Source organism: Salmo trutta, chromosome 37 (assembly GCF_901001165.1).
Source record: "Salmo trutta chromosome 37, fSalTru1.1, whole genome shotgun sequence".
NCBI lineage: Eukaryota > Metazoa > Chordata > Actinopteri > Salmoniformes > Salmonidae > Salmo > Salmo trutta.
In genome coordinates this window covers 25,388,236-25,406,447 of record NC_042993.1, presented here as the reverse complement: position 1 = coordinate 25,406,447, position 18,212 = coordinate 25,388,236, and the positions used below count along the sequence as shown (strand labels likewise).

General features: G+C 42.6%; 1 protein-coding gene across 3 annotated transcripts; it reads right to left on the bottom strand.

Moving 5' to 3' along the window:
- Positions 1 to 9,591: 9,591 nt before the first annotated feature.
- Positions 9,592 to 14,434, bottom strand: LOC115177063 (uncharacterized). 3 transcript variants are annotated; one of them, XM_029737538.1, is made up of 9 exons: positions 14,370 to 14,434; positions 13,512 to 13,559; positions 12,934 to 13,017; positions 12,748 to 12,819; positions 12,505 to 12,540; positions 12,342 to 12,398; positions 10,669 to 10,738; positions 10,376 to 10,434; positions 9,592 to 10,295 (listed from the first exon to the last, which is right to left on the bottom strand). In XM_029737538.1, exons 1-9 carry the CDS (start codon positions 14,389 to 14,391, stop codon positions 10,228 to 10,230), a joined length of 516 nt encoding a protein of 171 aa, XP_029593398.1. In that variant the 5' UTR covers positions 14,392 to 14,434; the 3' UTR covers positions 9,592 to 10,227. The 3 variants fall into 3 exon arrangements, with proteins under 3 accessions (XP_029593398.1, XP_029593396.1, XP_029593397.1); XM_029737536.1 differs by having other exon boundaries at positions 12,748 to 13,017; XM_029737537.1 differs by having other exon boundaries at positions 10,383 to 10,434; positions 12,748 to 13,017.
- Between the last annotated feature and the right edge of the window lie 3,778 nt (positions 14,435 to 18,212).

The window sequence follows — 18,212 nt, the reverse complement described above, 5'->3', positions numbered from 1 at the left end:
TAGTTTGTCTATTTTCATCTAGCACGATTTTACATTTTCGAACTTTTATAATTTCAATAGCTCCTTGGTCATGTGACCTACTGGACTCAAACAAGGCGCAGAATGTCCACTGACTACCCTTCTATATTGCACACCCTTTAGTTTGTCCATTTTCATCTCACACGACTTTACATTAATTTCTCAAACATGCACATTTCAATAGCTCCTTGGTCATGTGACCTACTGAATCCAAACACGATTCAGAATGTACAGTCCTGGCCAAAAGTTTTGAGAATGACACAAATATTAATTTTCAAAGTTTGCTGCTTTAAGTGTTTAGATATTTTTGTCAGATGTTAATATGGAATACTGAAGTATAATTACAAGCATTTCATAAGTGTCAAAGACTTTTATTGACATGAAGTTGATGCAAACAGTCAATATTTGCAGTTCTTGACCCTTCTTTTTCAAGGCCTCTGCAATCCGCCCTGGCATGCTGTCAATAAAATTCTGGGCCACATCCTGACTGATGGCAGCCCATTCTTGCATAATCAATGCTTGGAGTTTGTCAGAATTTGTGGGGTTTTGTTTGTCCACCTGCCTCTTGAGGATTGACCACAAGTTCTCAATGGGATTAAGGTCTGGGGAGTTTCCTGGCCATGGACCCAAAATATCGATGTTTTGTTCCCCGAGCCACTTAGTTATCACTTTTGCCTTATGGCAAGGTGCTCCATCATGCTGGAAAAGGCATTCTTTGTCACCAAACTGTTCCTGGATGGTTGGGAAAAGTTGGAGGATGTGTTGGTACCATTCTTTATTCATGGCTGAGTTCTTAGGCTAAATTGTGAGTGAGCCCACTCCCTTGGCTGAGAAGCAACCCCACACATGAATGGTCTCAGGATGCTTTACTGTTGGTATGACACGGGACTGATGGTAGCGCTGATGGTAGCGCTCACCTTGTCTTCTCCGGAAAAAAGCTTCTCCGGATGCCCCAAACAATTGGAAAGGGGATTCATCAGAGAAAATGACTTTACCCCAGTCCTCAGCAGTCCAATCCCTGTACCTTTTGCAGAATATCAGTCTGTCCCTGATGTTTTTCCTGGAGAGAAGGGGCTTCTTTGCTGCCCTTCTTGACACCAGGCCATCCTCCAAAAGTCTTCACCTCATTGTGCGTGCAGATGCACTCACACATGCCTGCTGCCATTCCTGAGCAAGCTCTGTACTGGTGGTGCCCCGATCCCGCAGCTGAATCAACTTTAGGAGACAGTCCTGGCGCTTGCTGGACTTTCTTGGGCGCCCTGAAGCCTTCTTCACAACAACTGAACCGCTCTCCTTGAAGTTCTTGATGATCCGATAAATGGTTGATTTAGGTGCAATCTTACTGGCAGCAATATCCTTGCCTGTGAAGCCCTTTTTGTGCAAAGCAATGATGACGGAACGTGTTTCCTTGCAGGTAACCATGATTTACAGAGGAAGAACAATGATTCCAAGCACCACCCTCCTTTTGAAGCTTCCAGTCTGTTATTTGAACTCAATCAGCATGACAGAGTGATCTCCAGCCTTGTCCTCGTCAACACTCACACCTGTGTTAATGAGAGAATCACTGACATGATGTCAGCTGGTCCTTTTGTGGCAGGGCTGACATGCAGTGGAAATGTTTTTTGGGGCATTCAGTTCATTTGCATGGCAAAGAGGGACTTTGCAATTAATTGTAATTCATCTGATCACTCTTCATAACATTCTGGAGTATATGCAAATTCCCATCATACAAACTGAGGCAGCAGACTTCGTGAAAATGAATATTTGTGTCATTCTCAACTTTGGCCACGACTGTACACTCAGTGGGCCTGCACATGCTTTAGTTTGTCCATTTTCATCTCACGCAATTTTACATGAATTTTCAATGACACTAATTTTAATAGCTCCTTGGTCATGTGACCTACTGACCTCAAACAAGGTTCAGAATGTCCACTGACTACCATTTTTATATTGCACACCCTTTAGTTTGTCAATTTTCATCTCACACGACAGTGTCACTCACACACCTATTCACTTGGGCCTTCTCTCTGGGGCCTTCCTGACCTCCCGGCAGGCCCCCGTTGACCTGGTGACCTCTAACTCCTGGCCTCTAGGCCTACACTCCCTGCCCGCCCACCTGCCTGCCCTCTCCCTGGACCTGAGTGTATAGCTTACTCCCTGGAACTACAGACCTTCAGGCCTCCACACCTACTCTCCCTACCCGGTCAACACCCCTCTCCCTTGGCCTTAGAGTATAGCTTACTCCCTGGAATTACTAAGACGTCTATAGTCCTGCTGTCAGGAACCATGTGCACCTGGTAACCTGAAACAGGCTCTGTGCACCTGATGACCCACCCGCTTTTATCCGCTCAGAGACTAAGTCCCCAAATCAACCTCCACAGGCTGAGTGCTGCCCCCAGCCCCTGAATCTGGCCGCCCCTGCTCGGACTCTGAGTGCCCCCCACCTTTGGGGAGACCTCCTCGTGCACCTGGTGACCATTAGATCCCAACCTCATCACGGACGGCTCTACTCACCTGCCAAAAGAGGCAGGCTATCCCGGGCCAAACGAAGATCCGCGGCGCTATGGTATCGTTACGTTTAAGGGGATTCTGACTTAGAGGCATTCAGTCATAATCCCACAGATGGTAGCTTCGCACCATTGGCTTCTCAGCCAAGCAAATACACCAAATGTAATTAGTCATGCCCTGTGGTATCATCAGAGGCTTTTCTGTCTTACAAACTGGACATCAGTTGCCGCTACTAACCTTCAGCGGACTTTTACTGTGTTTTTACACCCAATCGACATCAAGTGCCAGCGCAATACTTATAGGCTTGAGAACCAAATACCCATTGCAGTATCTAGCGGCACTACCCACATCAGATGTAGGCCTCCCTCCCCAGACAAGCTGGAGATACCTCTCCCCACTTCGTAGGGCATGAGCCAGATCCATCCCTATCATTGTGGGACCAATGGGTTTAGTCTCCGCCTCAAGTCTAGTGAGCGTAGAGGAGACCTCCCCACCTACAATGTGTGGGGCCGGCGAGCGCCGTAGCTGAGGAGATCCACGAGAAGGGCGCATCCAGAGTTGCCGCCGCCAACTGCTGGACCCAACCCCCCAAAGGTCCGCCTTCGGCCCTCCGATGAAACCCCGCACGCAGCCCATTGCAAGACCACGCACGAGAGACCGCGAGATGTGCCGCACAACGAACTTCCAATAGTGACAAGAGGAGGACGACAGAGCAACTGCTCCCACAGTCGCAGCTCGAGCCCAGCCCTGCTTCGCACCCCAGCCCGACCGACCCAGCCCTTAGAGCCAATCCGTATCGAGGATCTTTTTTGCCAACTTTCCTTACCTACATTGTTATAACATGCCAGAGGCTGTTCACCTTGGAGACCTGCTGTGAATATGGGTACGGCCCAGTGTGAGATTTACACCCTCTCCCCCGGATTTTCAAGGGCCAAGGAGAGCTCACCGGACGCAGCCGAAACTTCAAGGCTTTCCAGGGCTTGGACCCCTCTTGGGGCGAACCAATTCCAGGGCGCCCTGCCCTTCACAAAGAAAAGAGAAAAGAGATTAACGCGACCGATCCCAGCTTCTCCGGGATCGGTCGCGTTACTGCATTGGATGCCTCGCGGCACCCGTCTCTACCAGTCCGTGTACATTCTGAAAGTAGTTTGAGGTCAGTAGGTCACATTACCAAGGAGCTATTGATATTATGAAGTTTGAAAAATGTATGTAAAATCGTGTGAGATGAAAATGGACAAACTAAAAGGGTGTGTAATGTGTAGGCCTACTGAGTGTACATTCTGAACCTTGTTTGAAGTCAGTAGGTCACATGACCAAGGAGCTATTTTAAATCATTTCAAATAGTGCAAGATGTAAATCGACAAAAAAAGTGTGTGCAATGTGTGTCTTTGCCATTGGGTTAGCTACAACCAGTTTTGAACATTTTAGGAGTAACGGTTATAGAGCTATTGAAATTTGATAAATTAAATTTGTCTCTATGTTGACGGTCCCTAACTGCTGTTGGTGGACGTAAGGAAAACTACAGCCAAATATCCAACTCTGAATCTAGCTTTACCTCGGGATTCCTCAATCCCCTTCATACAGATGCTTACCCGTAAAGTACCTTTTTATTTTAGCTGGTTCAGGTTTTTCACATCACTATCAGATATAAAAGATAAGTGATCCCTTTCAATGCAATGAACATAATGTAATCCAGATGCATAACATAGGAGACAATTATTCTGGTTTCAAACTATGATGTTTTCTCAGTAGGCCTGGCTACATAGATGGTGACAATATTGGCACTCCAATCATTTGTTTTACTTTTGTCAGATTTGATTCAATAGTAAATCAATTCACAACCTTAATATAGGATACATATTTGGGGTTAGAAAGCACCTCACCAAATGAATGTCAGTATACATGTATGTCTCAGGGTGTAAAGCAACAGGTTATTTTGGATCTGGGTTGAGCATGCAGTGTGAAGCAGAGACCGAACACAAAGGACAGCTTTCATAGATTTATTGTGGAAGACGGAATTCACCTGGATGGAAGACGGAATTCACCTGGGTGAAAATGGCTCCCGGCTGTTGTCATCAAACATTGGGAAGGTTGTTGGTCAACTAAATAGGAGGACAATATTAGCATTACATGTAAGTCAGTTTTTACCATCTCCTCATTGGTCACTGTGAGAGTTCCACATGTTGTATCTGAAAGTGGTGACATGCCAAATGGTGCTAACTGGAGAAATGTCATTGCTATTCCTGCTTTGTTTTCTGATCCTAATTGGATTATACCTATCTTTGAGTATCCTGTTGTTCTGAAATCTCAAAGTATTGAAACTCCGTATGATTTTAAATGCAGAAAAGGTTTGACATTTTTCCATGTTAATATTTGTAGTTTATTACCTAAAATTGATAATGTCAAGATCTGGGCCTCACAGACAGACCCTGATATTTGTATTGTATCTGAGACCTGGTTAACTGATAAAACCCTGGACTCTGAGATTGCTATGGATGGTTACAATGTGTTTAGGGCTGATAGGAAAGGCAAAGGTGGTGGTGTTGCTATTTCCACAAATAATCTTTCTGTGTCTCTGTTAAAGGCTACTTCCAGTCTTAAACTATTTGAATTGTTGGCTTTGTCTTCAGTTGTGTTCAAACTCAAGAATAACAGTTATAGGAATCTATCGTCCACCTTCTGCCAAGAAGTGTGTACTAAACGAACTCCCTGATTTAATTGCCATTTTCATTACCCCAGAGGTGTTGATACCTGTAGATTTTAATCTTGCATGGGGAACGCAGGATGCTGATTGTCTAAATGATTTTTGTACTAATCTAAATTTGACCCAGCTGATTACAATGCCCACATGTCCAAACTTAAAGGACCCTACGAAATCGACGTTGATTGACCTCATATTTACAAATACTCCAGAGAAATATGCACGGAGTGGGGTATTTGCTTTGGATATTAGTGACCACTGTCCCATTGCATGTGTCAGGGATATACGGATGATTCGATCCAAACCTCGTTTTATCAACAAGATACATTTCTATGAACAGGCCTCTTTGTTATTTTGGTGACTTTGATTGTATTGCATCTATACCTGACCCAGAGTTGGCTCTGAACCCCTTCTCAAATGTTTTCAATTGTATTGTAGATAAACATGCTCCCTTTAAAAAAAAATGTAAATAAAAAATCTATCTTGCCCTTGGTTCAGTCCAGAGCTATCCGAAGTCATATAAAACAGAGATGCTGCCTGGGCCAAAGCTAGATTCACAGACTCGGTGCCCAGACTGGCAGTCTTTTAGGCGGTTGAGAAATCTGTGTGTAAAACTAGTTTTTAAAAAAGAAGCAAAATCTGATTATTATGTTAATACACTATCTGAATGTACAGTGAACCCAGCTACATTTTGGTAAGCTGTTAATTCACTGAAGGGTTGTATCTCCTCTTCTCTCCCCCAATAAATTAATTTAGATTTGGGCCCTATTACTGACAAAATTGATATCATTAATGCATTTAATCACAATTTTATCTCTGCAGGCTTTATATTTGAATGTATTTCAATGTCAGCTCTTGAAAATAGTAGTTTGGATGTAGATGGTGAAAATCTATTGCATGATACTGAAAATGCTGATAAAGAAGTCCTGGATGCTTTGTTAACATTACACCCAAAAAAATCCACAGGGGCTGATCATTTGGATCCTGGTCTGCTTAAGTGTGCAGCACTTTTTTAGCCTGGGCATAGTACTACCACAGCAACCACACAGTTGTTAATGATCTTGTCAATGCCTTGGATGCTAAAAAGAGCTGTGCTGCCTTGTTTATTGATCTGTCAAAGGCGTTCGACACTGTTGATCATTCTGTTTTGCTGAAGAAATTATCAAGAGTAGGCCTGGGATATAGAGCCTGTTAATGGTTTTAGAATTATCTTAGCGACAAAACTCAGGCCATCTTGATAGATGTGGTTAAATCAGAATTTCTTGATTCAAAAACGTGTTCCTAAGGGTTCGATTTTGGGTCCGTTATTGTTCACTTAGTATATTAATGAATAGGAAACACTGTTAATTCTTTTAGCATTCATCTCTATGCAGATCACACAGTTTTGTATTCCTGTGCCACCTAAGTGCAGCAGGCCATTTATGAACTTCAACATGACTTTGATTCAATTCAGAAATCACTTACAGATCTTAAATTAGTGTTAAAACCTCTTACATCTAGACGTTCCGCTAGCGGAACACCTGCTCCAATATCCAATGATGGGCGTGGCGCGAAATACAAACTCCTCAAAAATCCAAAAACTTCAATTTTTCAAACATATGACTATTTTACACCATTTTAAAGACAAGACTCTCCTTTATCTAACCACACTGTCCGATTTCAAAAAGGCTTTACAGCGAAAGCAAAACATTAGATTATGTCAGCAGAGTACCCAGCCAGAAATAATCAGACACCCATTTTTCAAGCTAGCATATAATGTCACAAAAAACAAAACCACAGCTAAATGCAGCACTAACCTTTGATCTTCATCAGATGACAACCCTAGGACATTGTTATACAATACATGCATGTTTTGTTCAATCAAGTTCATTTTTATATCAAAAAACAGCTTTTTTACATTAGCATGTGACGTTCAGAACTAGCATACCCCTTGCAAACTTCCGGTGAATTTACTATATTACTCATTATAAACGTTCACAAAAAACACAATTATTTTAAGAATTATAGATACAGAACTCCTCTATGCACTCGCCATGTCCGATTTTAAAATAGCTTTTCGGTGAAAGCACATTTTGCAATACGGGCTAGCCTATTTAGACACCCACCAAGTTTAGCACTCACCAAAGTCAGATTTACTATAAGAAAAATGTTATTACCTTTGCTGTCTTCGTCAGAATGCACTCCCAGGACTTCTACTTCAATAACAAATGTTGGTTTGGTTCAAAATAATCCATAGTTATATCCAAATAGCGGCGTTTTGTTCGTGCGTTCAAGACACTATCCGAATGGTAAAGAAGGGTTACGCGCACGACACATTTCGTGACAAAAAAAATCTAAATATTCCATTACCGTACTTCGAAGCATGTCAACCGCTGTTTAAAATCAATTTTTATGCTATTTTTCTCGTAAAAAAAGCGATAATATTCCGACCGGGAGTCGTTGTATCCGTTCAAGGACGAAAGAATAAAAACATGGGGTCGTCTCATGCACGAGCCTCAGTCCCATTGTCCGCTGATAGACCACTTAGCAAATGCGCTAATGCTTTTCAGCCAGGGCCTGGAATTACGTCATTCAGCTTTTTCCCGGGTTCTGAGAGCCTATGGGAGCCGTAGGAAGTGTCACGTCATGCCAGAGATCCCCTGTTTTGGTTAGAGATGATCACGAAGGACAAGATATGGTCAGAGAGGGCGCTTCCTGTTTGGAATCTTCTCAGGTTTTGGCCTGCCAAATGAGTTCTGTTATACTCACAGACACCATTCAAACAGTTTTAGAAACTTTGGAGTGTTTTCTATCCAAAGCTAATAATTATATGCATATTCTAGTTTCTGGGCAGGAGTAATAATCAGATTAAATCGGGTACGTTTTTTATCCGGCCGTGAAAATACTGCCCCCTAGCCATAAGAGGTTAAATACAAGTAAAACCAAGCTCATGCAGTTCTCTAGGTCACGAAATGTTGACCCTGAGGACCTGCATATTTGCGCTATAAATGGAGCGAGCCCAAATTGAGCTTGTTTCTCAATATAAGTACCTGCGTGTCTGGATTGATGACAAGTTATCCTTCGTAACGCATATAAAAATCTGACTAAGAAGCTAAGATCCAATATTGTTTTTTTATATCGAAATAAATCATTGTCACGAGAATTTTTATCCCAATGTTGTGAACTCAACTATCACTTAAGCTTGGGATAATTCCAGGGGTTGTAAATCCTTGGTTAATGAAGAGTTAGACAAAGTCCCAGTCTGCAATAGGTCCGAAATCTATTCAGAGAACGTTCTGAAAATCATACTATGCACATAGCCTTTTATACCTCACATTTGGTCATACCATACCCCTTATAAATGCCCCTCTTCTCTAACACTGTCAATGCTATTTACAAGAATTTTCCAACAAATACATTGCTTCAATATGTTTCATATTCTACTGCAAGGCTAACGGTTTCTCCTCTCTCTGGGTGGGGAGACCTTCTTCCTGTTATCAGTTTCACAGTTGCCTGTCACAGGTTGTCTGTCGACAGTTACTCTTCTCCTTAAATGTCTCACTTACATTGCTAAATAGTAAAGTCTTAACTTGTCCTATGCACACACATTAAGGAATTAATCTTATAATCACTCAGTTATACATTTTCAGGGTGGAATCATTTAGTCAAAACCTTAAACCTATAAATTCCATTATCAATCATGCCTTAGTATTCAAAATAAGAGAAAGATTGTTCAAGCAACGCCTCTCCCTGTATTGGATTTTGGTGAAATGGTTTACATGCATGTGGCAACCTGTTTTAAAACCCTTCCGCAATATGTTTTATCACAGGGGACAATTTTAGGACTCACCATTGTAGTCTGTATAAAATGTGTGATGGACCTCTCTGTCTGTAAGAAGAGATCTCTCTTTTAGTTATTTACAAAGTAATCTTAAAGAAACTCCCTCCATATATAACTTCATTAATTAAGATAAGAATAATAAGTTACCAAACCCGTTCACAGGAATGGATAGCACTACAGATCCCTTCGGTCTCCACAGATTTAGGAAAATCGTGTTTAGTTTTTGCCCCTAATTTGTGGAACAATCTGCAGAGTTCACTGCAGCTAGATGTGCTGGTGCCACTCAGGCAGTTTAAATTATTGATTGAGGACCTCTATGTAGTTGAATGTGATTGCTTTTATTAAATGTTTATTTTTGTTAATTGTGTGCTGAATTATATTGTTTTAATATTCTGTTTTTATTGTAATGTGTACAGGGCTCTCTTGTAAAATAGATTTTTAATCTCAATGTGACTCCCTGTTAAAATAAAGGTTACATTTTTTTTAAATGACACAAGCATGGTTTTATCCACAAAAACAGTTTGCAATGACAAGTTCCAGAATATTCTCTATTCTTTTGTGATTTATTTACTATTCTTCTTATCAATCAGTTTTTACTTTTAAAAACCATAGTTAAAATTGGAAAAACAAAACAAAGAAACAGGAAGCAGTGCAGCACAAAAGGCAGGCGTCCGTCTTTAGAATTAAAACCATTACAGCTCCCAAACTTTATTAGCCATGTGCTCTCATCAAACAGCAACCATACTCTGAGCAAACAGGATCCACCATGCCTCTAGACTGCATCTCTCCCTGTGGGCAGCTGTCTAGAACTACAAATGACAGGGTTTAAAATACACTGAGCTCAATTTACATGATCAGTTTATTCTTCATTCATCAGCATCATTCTTAAAATAAAGTGGTGATCCTAACTGACCCAAGACAGGGAATTTTTACTAGGATTAAATGTCAGGAATTGTGAAAAACGGAGTTTAAATATATTTGGATAAGGTGTATGTCAACTTCCGACTTCAACTGTAGGTAAGCATATGGAAAACCTATATAGGAAAGAAAATATAAGTTTCTAAAGGCATGCACTATCATTGTAACTTTTTTCCCTTAGTTTCCAGCACAAACAATACAATTGTAGTTTCTACTAGTGTTACCAACTCATAAGACATGTTTGTTTGAAAATTAGAACACTTCACTGTTCCTCTCCCAAATGCTCCACTGCATGTTCCTCATACTTTTGACATCTACAGAGATTCAGGCCTATAGAAAGAAATGAAAATGGATCAAAACCCTTACTTAGGCCAATAAGAATACAGTTTTGTTGTTAATAGCCATCTTACCCATCACCTGAGGGATAGGTTTGGTCAAATTTGTCCCCCATCTCCTCTCTTGACGATCGCTGTAAAAACACAAAAGGGAGAGAGAAAATAACATTGAGCCATAAAAGTTTAGCAATTTTATTGGTTGTAGCTGTTTTAATAAATACATTAGCATTTTATTGTATAGAATGTTGTGGTTAGATTATGATATAAAATAGAGAATAGCCTTCCTAATTATAACTTGATATTTTAAAGAGGTCATAAAATCTGGATAAGAGGACCCTTAAACTATTAATCTTAAATTGTGTACATACCGTTCAATCTTGCGATAACAGAAACAGATTCCCAACACAACCACGAGGCCAATCACAGCACAGGAGACCACTATGGATAAACATAAACTCAGCAAAAAAAAGAAACGACCCTGTCTTTCAAAGATAATTTATAAAAATCAAAATAACTTCACAGATCTTCATTGTAAGGGGTTTAAACACTGTTTCCCGTGCTTGTTCAATGAACCATAAACAATTAATGAACATGCACCTGTGGAACGGTCGTTAAGACTCTAACCGCTTACAGACGGTAGGCAATTAAGGTCACAGTTATGAAAACTTAGGACACTGAAGAGGCCTTTCTACTGACTCTGAAAAACACCAAAAGAAAGATGCCCAGGGTCCCTGCTCATCTGCGTGAACGTGCCTTAGGCATGCTGCAAGGAGGCATGAGGACTGCAGATGTGGCCAGGGCAATAAATTGCTATGTCCGTACTGTGAGACACCAAAGACAGCACTTCAAGGAGACAGGACAGACAGCTGATCGTCCTCGCAGTGGCAGACCATGTGTAACAACACCTGCACAGGATCGGTACATCCGAACATCACACCTGCGGGGCAGGTACAGGATTGCGGCAACAACTGCCCGAGTTACACCAGGAACGCACAATCCCTCCATCAGTGCTCAGACTGTCCGCAATAGGTTGAGAGATGCTGGACTGAGGGCTTGCAGGCCTGTTTCTAAGGCAGGTCCTCACCAGACATCACCGACAACAACGTCGCTCATCTATGGGCACAAACCCACCGTCGCTGGACCAGACAGGACTGGCAAAATGTGCTCTTCACTGACGAGTCGTGGTTTTGTCTGACCAGAGGTGATGGTCGGATTCGCGTTTATCGTCAAAGGAATGAGCGTTACACTGAGGCCTGTACTCTGGAGCAGGATCGATTTGGAGGTGGAGGGTCCGTCATGGTTTGGGGTGGCGTGTCACAGCATCATCGGACTGCGCTTGTTGTCATTGCAGGCAATCTCAACGCTGTGCGTTACAGGGAAGACATCCTCCTCCTTCATGTGGTATCCTTCCTGCAGGCTCATCCTGACATGACAATGTCACCAGCCATACTGCGCGTTCTGTGCGTGATTTCCTGCAAGACAGGAATGTCAGTGTTCTGCCATGGCCAGCAAAGAGCCCGGATCTCAATCCCATTGAGCACATCTGGATCGGAGAGTGAGGGCTAGGGCCATTCCCCCCAGAAATGTCTGGGAAATTGCAGGTGCCTTAGTGGAAGAGTGGGGTAACATCTCACAGCAAGAACTGGCACATCTGGTGCAGTCCACGAGGAGGAGATGCACTGCAGTACTTAATGCAGTGGGTGGCCACACCAAATACTGACTGTTACTTTTGATTTTGACCCTCCCTTTGTTCAGGGACACATTATTCCATTTCTGTTAGTCACATGTCTGTGGAACTTGTTCAGTTTGTCTCCGTTGTTGAATCATTATGTTCATACAAATATTTACACATAAATAAACGCAGTTGACAGTGAGGACGGTTCTTTTTTTGCTGACTTTATTTTCATACTTTAAAAAAACTACAAAATATATTTTGGTCTTGACATTCCCAACTCTAGTATCAAAAAAAAAGAAGGTAATTTGTGTTTATTCAAGTTACACAAAACACCAAACAAAACACTACTGGTACATAGATACATACCAATACCGGCAATCCCACCAGGGTTGAGGGTACCAGAAATCTCACCAGGGATAAGGTCTTAGGGGATACAAAATCATATTTGATTTAGAAATATGGTATTGATCTTTATAGGTGAATATATCACTTTGTATTTTCTAACATCAATGTTTTAACAGATGTTTACCTGTTACACGATCAACAGTCTTCATGGCTGGGCAGTCTGTCATTTAAACAGTTCATGATTATAAACATCAATTGAGGGAAGGGTATTTAAATTACTTATTTATAGAATAAGAAATCACATTTAAAAAAAACTAAAGACAATATACAACTGTGAAGATACATTTCCCATCCTGAATAGTTGAATAGTAATGTTATATCAAAATCTGTCACATTGAGTCCTATTTTAGCCATATGTTATACTTACCAACCATAAAGATGTTTCTCAATCGGATGCCATCAACCTCCCAGTCGAGCAGCCCGGCTGCTTCCCAGCTGTCTGAGCAAAAGAGGATTATATCTCTGATATCAGCAAGACACACAACGCATCTCTGACTCTGAGGAGGTGGTGCAGAGGTGGTGGAACAACTTGTGAGGTTTTCAATGGGGTTACTTCTCTGATACACTATGGTGTCATTCGATCCATATATTGTCTGCACTTTTGCACATCTGTCGTCACTGCAGGCTGAACAGCTTCCTGAGATGACGCGAAAAGGAGCCATGGATGAACACAAAGGCAGCAAGTAGGAACATTAAAATGAACACATTTTGAATATTACATTTTCCTCAGAAGGTTGATCATATAGATGGATTTAACTTTAAAATCTCCATTACATTTTTCTTGATGGATTTGAAAATAATAGTAAAATGCCACACAACTAAAAATCTGTGGTTGCTTTAGTTGTTTAAAGCAGTACATATCTCATACAGGGTGGGAAAGAAAAATAGGGAGAGGGTGAAACGGGGGGAGTGAGAGAATGCCTCTACTAGTATAAACTGATCACACAGCCTCACTTACAGGAGTGTTCCTGAGAGTGTGTTCCACTTCCTGCATGTGTGTCAGTCAAGTTGAGTTCATTACATGACTGGCTGCTCTATCAATCTAAACACACATCAGAATGTATAGAGCTTTTCATTGCAAAATCATCTCAAAACATTTAAAGAGAAAACGGATAAAAAGGCAAAGCTCACCATCAGAGTGTTGAATTAGTGCAGTGATGATTAAGAACTGAAGAAACACTGGAAACACAGGACATTATGGTTATTTTGTTTTTGTTTTCATTGTTGTAACAATCACCAAAAGCACCTATTTTGTTCAACGTTATTGATTCCAACACAAGCTGGAATAGAACATGAATGAATTGAAAAAGTAGCAGAAGTACTGCAAACACAGTGTACTGTTTGACAGCGTGATAGACTGTTTCATCAACGTGAAAGAGAGGATGGCATTGGTGTTTCTCTACAAGTAGGGCGAGTCAACATGTCTTTTTCTACTTGCACGAGCACACAGAAATCCGAACTATTGACAGCCACATGACATTTAGTTTACGTTAATTGGACTAAATTGTTTTTGATATCTTTTAGTTGTCACTGTATTAGACTAAACAGAGGTGATTTGATGATGTTGAAATGGTGCTGGAATAGTGGAGGCAGCTCCTGTTTTCTTCGACTTGCGGTAACTCTCCGTGGTTCTAAATCAATATTATAGTGGTCAGACAATTTCGGAAACATTAACTTGCTTGACCATGCTGAAGCTCATGTAACGGTTTGTTAAATGAAATGTGCTTGCTTTGTGGACTTCACTGCACTGAGGTTGCTCTCTGGTTTTGTGATGAAACAAAGGTGTGTTTTAAAAACAATTCTGCCACTGTGTCTTCTTATTGTCTCGGCCTTAGGCCTAAATATCACGGTCGCATGGCATATGAACTAACAGGTTATAGAGTAAACAACGCAAGTATCACAACACATGGCTTGGCTTCCCCAGTGATGTTTACCCACGCACCACTACTGCAAACACGTAACAATGCAAGTGAAAGGAAAAATAAATACCATTATATTTCACATGCTCCATCCCAGCCACTCATGCTCCATCCCAGCCACTCTACAGACACTGAGTAACAGGAAGTTGCTGGGTGACAGGAAGTGGGAGGCCTTTCGACTCCTGACTTTGAGCCATGGTTAATTTAAGATTTGGGGCCTCTTCATCTCTTCTGTAGGTAGCAATGTTCCATTATGGACTCTCCAGGAAAGGCACTACTCCCAATATAAGTGAACCTCAAATCAATGTAATTCTCATCATATTTGCGCCTCTTCGATGGTCCAACGTTCCGGTCTGTTCGGTGCTTTCCCAGGTAAGGGGGCAGTAGCTCTTCGGCTGCATCAGATTCACAACTGTCAGTGTCCATGCTTGCTGGGCTAACAACTAATGTAGAATTAATGATGCTAGTGTTGGATGTGGTCGTGGAAGCAGAACAACTTGTGTCATCGACAGGTGCAGGTGTAGTACTGCTGGTAGTAGTAGTACTACCAGTAGAGCTGATATGTGTATCTATGGACGCGGGCCTTACTTTAAAAAATATATATATAGATTCATTTTCAAACAAACGGAATGAGCAGCAGCTACGTTTGCCTACATACGGACGGTTAGTGGAATTCCAGCGAGAGAGTTACGGTTAATGTGATTGGATGATAATTATTTGACTAGGCTACCTGTATTTCACATTGTGTTGTTATTATTTCGCTGAACACTAGATAGTTTCATTTTATTTTTGGGTAGTGAAACGAGGATACTCAGGCAAGAAAAAAAACACCCGTTGGAAAATATAAATGGACTGTTTGAAAATGTGATGTGAAATATATATATATATATATATATATATATATATATATATATATATATATATATATATATATATATATATATATATATATATATATATATATATATATACTGCTCAAAAAAATAAAGGGAACACTTAAACAACACATCCTAGATCTGAATGAAAGAAATAATCTTATGAAATACTTTTTTCTTTACATAGTTGAATGTGCTGACAACAAAATCACACAAAAATAATCAATGGAAATCCAATTTATCAACCCATGGAGGGCTGGATTTGGAGTCACACTCAAAATTAAAGTGGAAAACCACACTACAGACTGATCCAACTTTGATGTAATGTCCTTAAAACAAGTCAAAATGAGGCACAGTAGTGTGTGTGGCCTCCACGTGCCTGTATGACCTCCCTACAACGCCTGGGCATGCTCCTGATGAGGTGGCGGATGGTCTCCTGAGGGATCTCCTCCCAGACCTGGACTAAAGCATCCGCCAACTCCTGGACAGTCTGTGGTGCAACGTGGCGTTGGTGGATGGAGCGAGACATGATGTCCCAGATGTGCTCAATTGGATTCAGGTCTGGGGAACGGGCGGGCCAGTCCATAGCATCAATGCCTTCCTCTTGCAGGAACTGCTGACACACTCCAGCCACATGAGGTCTAGCATTGTCTTGCATTAGGAGGAACCCAGGGCCAACCGCACCAGCATATGGTCTCACAAGGGGTCTGAGGATCTCATCTCGGTACCTAATGGCAGTCAGGCTACCTCTGGCGAGCACATGGAGGGCTGGGCGGCCCCCCAAAGAAATGCCACCGCACATGACTGACCCACCGCCAAACCGGTCATGCTGGAGGATGTTGCAGGCAGCAGAACGTTCTCCACGGCGTCTCCGGACTCTGTCATGTCTGTCACGTGCTCAGTGAGAACCTGCTTTCATCTGTGAAGAGCACAGGGCGCCAGTGGCGAATTTGCCAATCTTGGTGTTCTCTGGCAAATGCCAAACGTCCTGCACGGTGTTGGGCTGTAAGCACAACCCCCACCTGTGGACGTCGGGCCCTCATACCACCCTCATGGAGTCTGTTTCTGACCTTTTGAGCAGACACATGCACATTTGGGGCCTGCTGGAGGTCATTTTGCAGTGCTCTGGCAGTGCTTCTCCTGCTCCTCCTTGCACAAAGGCGGAGGTAGCGGTCCTGCTGCTGGGTTGTTGCCCTCCTACGGCCTCCTCCACGTCTCCTGATATACTGGCCTGTCTCCTGGTAGCGCCTCCATGCTCTGGACACTACGCTGACAGACCCAGCAAACCTTCTTGCCACAGCTCGCATTGATGTGCCATCCTGGATGAGCTGCACTACCTGAGCCACTTGTGTGGGTTGTAGACTCCGTCTCATGCTACCACTAGAGTGAAAGCACCGCCAGCATTCAAAAGTGACCAAAACATCAGCCAGGAAGCATAGGAACTGAGAAGTGGTCTGTGGTCCCCACCTGCAGAACCACTCCTTTATTGGGGGTGTCTTGCTAATTGCCTAGAATTTCCACCTGTTGTCTATTCCATTTGCACAACAGCATATGACATTTATTGTCAATCAGTGTTGCTTCCTAAGTGGACAGTTTGATTTCACAGAAGTGTGATTGACTTGGAGTTACATTGTGTTGTTTAAGTGTTCCCTTTATTTTTTTGAGCAGTATATATATATATATATATATATATATATATATATAATATTCCCAGTTTGGGAATACCTGACCTAGAACAATAAAGGGTCCTTCAGCTTGTCCATGTAGAAGAACCCTTTATGGTAAAGCAGCACACTGTCGTAAACCATAACAACGTACAGTATGACGTACAGCACGTCGTACCATACATAACATTTCCCCCCCCCTTTCCAAAACCAGGGACTGGTACCATATATAAAATGTCCATAGGGCAAGAACCTAGAGTGATACCTGTAAGAAATAAACATTAACCCTTAAACGGAAGGACTCTCCAAACTAGCCAGTTCAGTCCATTAACCTGGAGGTTGACTAAGACACCTACCGGAGCCTAAGAATGAAAAGAGGTTAAGTAGTCCCCCAGATGAGCAGGGCGAGTTCGTGTCCGCATAGGCCTTTCTTCAACCGCCACCGCTTGTGGCTCTGGCCCTTGGGGAGCCCACAGAGGCTGGGGTTCGGGTGGTAGTGGTGGGGGAGGTCCATCCGGTGGCGTCTCTGGCCTGCATGTCTGTTCTGTGTGCATTCGTATTCCTCGAGGGGCAGGGACTTTTCTGAGGCGGCTGGCGTGCCAGCGTGATCCATTGCTCAACATGAATGTGGCCATTTTGTTGCATCGCTGAGGCCGTCGGGCTCGGACCCAGTCAGACACTTGGATGATCGACTTCTTCACCCTGTGTGCCTTGACAAAACGTTGTTTCATTGCTCTTTCGTGCCTGGTCACTGCCTGCTGTTCTTGTGTGCACCTAGTCGCCGGTTATGCTACTCTCTGTGTTCTGAGTCTGTCCAGTGGCAGTTCCATCTCACGACCTAGCATGAGGGATGCCGGGGAGACCTGTGTTGTTGTGTTTGCTTGCTCTGTAGTGCATTAGCATTTGATTCAAAGCAGTTTGGAACGTGCACCCCTGGGCCAGGTGCGCTCTGATGCCGTTCTTCAGCGTTTGGTTGAAGCGTTCCACCCCTCCAATAGCTTGTGGGTTGTAGTAGGCCGTGCGGATGTGTTTGATTCCCTTGTTGCTGAGATATGAGGAGAACTCGGCAGAGGTTAGCTGGGGCCCATTGTCCGTGGTAAGGGTGAGGGGTAGGCCTCACCTTGTGAACAGACTGTCTAGGATGTCCACGATGGCCTGTGCTGTGACAGTTCCATTTTTCCATTTTAGTCATTTAGCAGACGCTCTTATCCAGAGCGACTTACAGTAGTGAATGCATACATTTTCTTTGCCGTACTGGTCCCCCGTGGGAATCGAAACCACAACCCTGCCGTTGCAAACACCATGCTCTACCAACTGAGCCACACGGGACCATACAGGAACCGACAGGAACCACTTCTGGCCACTTAGAGTGGA

Excerpts from the sequence above, each read along its gene's own strand:
- LOC115177063 (XM_029737536.1), bottom strand. The coding sequence starts at position 14,391 with ATGGAGCATGTGAAATATAATG. Across the intron at positions 10,739-12,341 it reads TGGTGGGATTGCCGGTATTG|TGGTCTCCTGTGCTGTGATT; the intron begins GTATGTATCTAT and ends GTTTATCCATAG. Across the intron at positions 10,435-10,668 it reads TGTTATCGCAAGATTGAACG|CGATCGTCAAGAGAGGAGAT; the intron begins GTATGTACACAA and ends GTGTTTTTACAG.